The sequence below is a fragment of the Triticum aestivum genome, chromosome 5D (assembly GCF_018294505.1).
Source record: "Triticum aestivum cultivar Chinese Spring chromosome 5D, IWGSC CS RefSeq v2.1, whole genome shotgun sequence".
Lineage (NCBI taxonomy): Eukaryota > Viridiplantae > Streptophyta > Magnoliopsida > Poales > Poaceae > Triticum > Triticum aestivum.
This window is the reverse complement of record NC_057808.1, coordinates 25,106,458-25,111,121: the sequence shown is the minus strand read 5'-3', so window position 1 is coordinate 25,111,121 and position 4,664 is coordinate 25,106,458. Positions and strand designations below refer to the sequence as shown.

Here is a 4,664-nt window from a genome sequence, read left to right as displayed (position 1 = left end):
CTTAGTTGAACTAGTTGAATTAAAAGAACTAGTTGAATTAGTTGAATTAATAGAACTAGTAAGTGATTCGCAAAAAAATAAAACTAGTAAGTGTTTATCAATTAATGTTTCAACTATGAACATAGGAAATGTCTGACGACGAAAAAGATTTCGGTATGTGCGAATACTGCGAAGACGAGCGCGGCCTGTGCGATAGAAATTTTCTAGTTGATGATAGGCGCTTCAGCATCAAGCTGGATGAGACCTTCGAAGTGGATATAGTAAATCACAACGACAAGTCTTTTTTCGTAATTAAGCATTACTTATACTTCATTTGCTTCAACTTATAATTTTAATTTTTTACTATTCTACTAGCGTGTCCCCTGCCATGCAAGAATTTTTGTTTTGGATAAAATAGGTTTCAGTCCTAAGAAAACTATGGAGGTAAAGAGAGTTTACTTGAAGACCGAGCATGGTCTTCGATATTGTTTATTCAAAAATAATTGACAACTAATTTCTATTGACAGCTTATTTCCATTCAAGCAAACATGTCTGGCGCTTGGTAGACAGGACCGTCCACTGTCCCGGGGCTGAACTAAACTGTGAGGAGATAAGTCATTATGTTTCATGGCTTGAGGATCTTAATGCTGTCAAGACAAATTATTTTCCTGGATTTGAAAATCTTAGTACTCAAAACGTGCGGCCAATAGTGTTCGTATTGAACTACGGTCACATCTATTTAGGAAAGATGGTAAGCTTTTTACTATTTGTCCTCAATGCATCTTTTGCATACATTATTTTTCAAGCTAAACTTCATTGCTAAGTATGTTACTATCTGATGTTCTTCAACAGGGACGTTTGATGATAGTTGTGCCTCAGTGGATCGAGACTAAAGGTCACATACCAATGGTTAGCTTACGGCCAAGACATCCTACATCGCACATGAGTGCATTCAGGATTTTCAAAACCGAGGAATGCTTAATATTGAAAGACTGGAGCAAAATTGTGAACGATCGCAGAGAAGTACTAGGGGGCAGCAATCAGAAGCGCAGCCCACGATTAGGAGACAGGTTCATCTGCATGCTCCAATATGATGAATCAGGAGAGCTACACATGTTCTATGCTATTTTACCTGAGAGAGAGCAGTAGGAGTGATAGCTAGTTCCTGCTATTAGTACTTGCCCTCTCATGTTCGTGTTCTTCGTCCTAAACTTAATCTATCTCAAAGTGATTTGCTTTTGTGGTCTTATGAACACTTATAATCTCATGACCATGTTGAACTCGATGATCTTTGCTTCTGGTACAAGTGAATGTTTCTTCTTTAAACTAGTGTTGGTGGTGTAGCGGTAATGACTATGATGATTAAATAGTGGTAATGACTATGATGATTATTAGCTAGTGTTGTTGGTGATGATATGATGCAAGCGTTTTTATATTAATATGATGATGATGATGAGTTATTATATCATTTATGAAAGAACCGCGGATTAGTTTCAACTAGATGGATCCTAGGTAAGTGATCAAGTAATATGGATTATCAATAATCCATATTACTTGATCACTTAGAGGATCCATCAACTTAAAACTAATCCGCGGTTCTTTCACCTAGTGATTTAATAACTCATTATAATGTAAAAACAATCTCTAAATTAAATGGAAAACACAAAACTAAAGCAAAAATAAAAAATAAAACAAAACCCCCAAACCTTTTAGTACCGGTTGGTGTTAAGGTCTCCCCGCCCCCGGCGCTGGCTCGTGCTACGTGGTGGCCCTTTAGTGGCGGTCCGTGTTGAACCGGTACTAAAAGGGGGGAGGGACCTTTAGTCCCCACCCTTTAGTACCGGTTACAGAACCGACACTAAAGGACCTTACGAACCGGTGATACTGCCCTGTTCTACACTAGTGCCACTCTGGCTGCCATGCTGAAGGCTTGCTAGGGCAATGTGGTGCTCTAGCGTGGCCGGTTCAAAACTTCAAATGCAGCCAGCAAGAGCATGTCGATGTTTGGTTGCACGCCTTTGTGCTCCGCCCCTGATTGTCCTCCCCCTTGTTCCTCTGTTGTTTCTCCTCGGAGCTCCTCTACCTTTGGCCTTTTTCCTCGCTACTGTAAACACTTGGGGTCTGCCCAGTTGATATACATATAATGATTGGGTGTGGCTAGGTCTTAGTCGATTAAGATTTAACCAATTATCAGTCAAGTGACCTAACATGCAAAAGAGATATTTTTTTACACGAATCTCAATATAAGATCTCACGAATATAACATTGATTGAGAGTTCGTTAAGTCTTAGTTGACTGAGACTTAGCAAAACTGATAATGATTCAGGTTACCGTGGGGCCGCGAAGCCAAGGGACCATGCCACACTTGGGGTCTCTCCCTCCCCGGTGAATATTTATTTAAAAAGCCAAGGGACCATGCCGCCGTGCTCCTGCCATTACCTCGTCATGAAGCTGTCAGCATGGGAGGCAGTGCTGCCATACATGCGGTACCACGACATGCTTTTGGTGCAGAGCACCAGAAGCACCCAAGATGTTGGTGAGATCAACTATCAAGAATTGTTGGAGACGGCCATGACGGATAAGGTGGTTGATGTGGTGAAGCTGCCAATCAGCCAATCATGTACGTTACATTGGACAAATAGTGTCGTCCACCAAAAGAACTGCGAATAGCTCAGGTGGTAAAGGGTCATGTAGGTAACTTCCGTCAACTCGGCCATGCCAAGCCTGTTAACAAGAAAACAATCGTCCCGAGCCCGAGCCCCTCCCCCGAGCCTGCACCGGCGGCCACTCTGGCCCCGGCGCCCACCCAAATCCGCCGGCGTTCACTCCGGACTCGGCGTCCACCATGGCCTCCTGGGTCTCGCTCTCGGCGGCTTCCTCGGGTTCCTCGTCGCCCTCTGGTGCGCCCGCCGCGCCGGCCAGGCTGCCCCTGCGCTCCATGGTCCTGGTCCCAGATGTCATCGGCACGGCGCATGGGCCCATCGTGCGCGGTGTTCCTCCCGCGGTGCGTGATGCGCCGGCGGGCGGCTGGCAGGCCAGGGACGGCCGCCGCCCGACGGATCTGCCCAGACGCCGTCCGGCCGAGGCGGCGAGGCGCTCTCCTCCGGGCAGATGGCCGAATATCCTGCCCTTCTCGCGGCCTCCGAGGGGCCGCATCCCGGCTGAGCTCGTCGGCTGCTGATACAACCGCGGGGACAGCCGGCACATCTCCGCCATGTGCACAAGGCCGCCGCTTTGTGTGCGGTGTGGTGGTGAAGGCCACATCTCGCGGGACTGCGCAAGCCAGCGCCGGCGTCCGCGCAGCTCCTCTCCGGTGGCACCCTGCCGCCCCCGCCGGCTCTCCGTCACCGGTCACCCGAGCTGCCCCCCTCCCCTCCCTTGGCGGCGCCTGCTGCGGCTGCTCGCCCCTCCTCTCCGGCGCGGTTGCCACCTCCGCCGCCGGGACCGCCGCCCGCTGGTGTGGTCCGTCTTGGGGTCTCGTGGAGCCAGGTCGTCCGCGCGGAATCGGCGTGGAGCGGCGCGGGGCCCGGCTTTTCGGTTCCGTTTGAGCAGGGCGCGTCGCTGGCAGTGCCGGATGTTGAGGTGGAGCCCCAGGTGGATTGCGTGTTCCTTGGGATGGGACCTGATCTTCAGGCCATGGAGGTGGAGCTGGAAGGAGCGGTGCTTGTCACTGTGGTGGGTTCTCGTCAGGCCGCCGACCTGGCTTCGGCCGCGGCCGCCATTGTTGGAGAGCTAGAGTTTCTGCCCCAAGATATGTCAATCAGGGAGTACTACCCGCGGCATTTCCTTGTCCTCTGTCGTTCTGTGTAGCTAAGGAACATGATGCTCGGGCGCGGGCGCGCAGGGACGCCGGAGTTCGACCTCGTGTTCGCACCGTGGTCTCGCCGCGCTGGGGCGACTGCAATTTCCATGCCGTTCCTGGTGCCGTTGGCGCTCTGGGGAGTGCCCGCAAATGCGTGGACGAAGCGAACGGCGGAGGTGCTTCTCCATGGCTTGGGCATTGTGGTCAAGGTGGCGTCTTCGACGGCGTCTAGAAATGACATGGCAGGTTTCAAGGTCTGGTTGAGGACGGATGATCCAGCCCGCATCCCGCCCAAGCGCATCCTAGTCGTCGAGGAACAGGGTAGTCGCGGTGAGCTCGTTCTAGCCGCCGCAAATGGCGGGGATGCCTTGTGGTACCCGGTGCGTATTACCCAGGAAGGCAGCGCTATTCGGGTGGGCGACTTTGCCGGTGCGAAGCCGCCGCCACCGCCGCCGCCGCCGTCGCCGTCGTCGGGTGATGATAACCATGGTGGTCAGGATAGGGCATCTCGGGGCATCCGGCCTGGCCTCATGCACCACGCCCCCTGCCTGGGGCCTCTCCGGGTGCGTCCTCGTCGGCGTCGGCCCCATTGCCGGCGGCTCAGGGCGGCGCCCAGGAGCTGGATGGTCAACAAAGCAGGTTTGACTGCTCAGCGGTGGATTCAAGCGGTGGTGCTGGCGTGATCCTCGTCGTGGGTGAGCTCAGTGGATCAGGTACGGAAAGTGTGGCGGGCCATGCAGCGGGCCAGTCTCCTAGTGATCTCATGGATGATGGAGATGGCCTATCGGAGCCAAGCGTGGTAGGCCATGCAGTGGAGCGTGACAGCTCATGGTTGGGGAGCGTGTCCGGGCAAGGCGGTACGAGACAGCAGGGTAGAAGTTTC

The 4,664-nt window shown here is 52.3% G+C and overlaps 1 protein-coding gene across 1 annotated transcript; it reads right to left on the bottom strand.

Annotated features, from left to right (window-relative positions):
• Positions 1–2,706: 2,706 nt before the first annotated feature.
• Positions 2,707–3,243, bottom strand: LOC123119181 (uncharacterized). The gene has a single exon (XM_044538889.1). It carries the CDS (start codon positions 3,241–3,243, stop codon positions 2,707–2,709), a length of 537 nt encoding a protein of 178 aa, XP_044394824.1.
• Between the last annotated feature and the right edge of the window lie 1,421 nt (positions 3,244–4,664).

Excerpts from the sequence above, each read along its gene's own strand:
- LOC123119181 (XM_044538889.1), bottom strand. The coding sequence starts at position 3,243 with ATGTGGCCTTCACCACCACACCGCACACAAAGCGGCGGCCTTGTGCAC.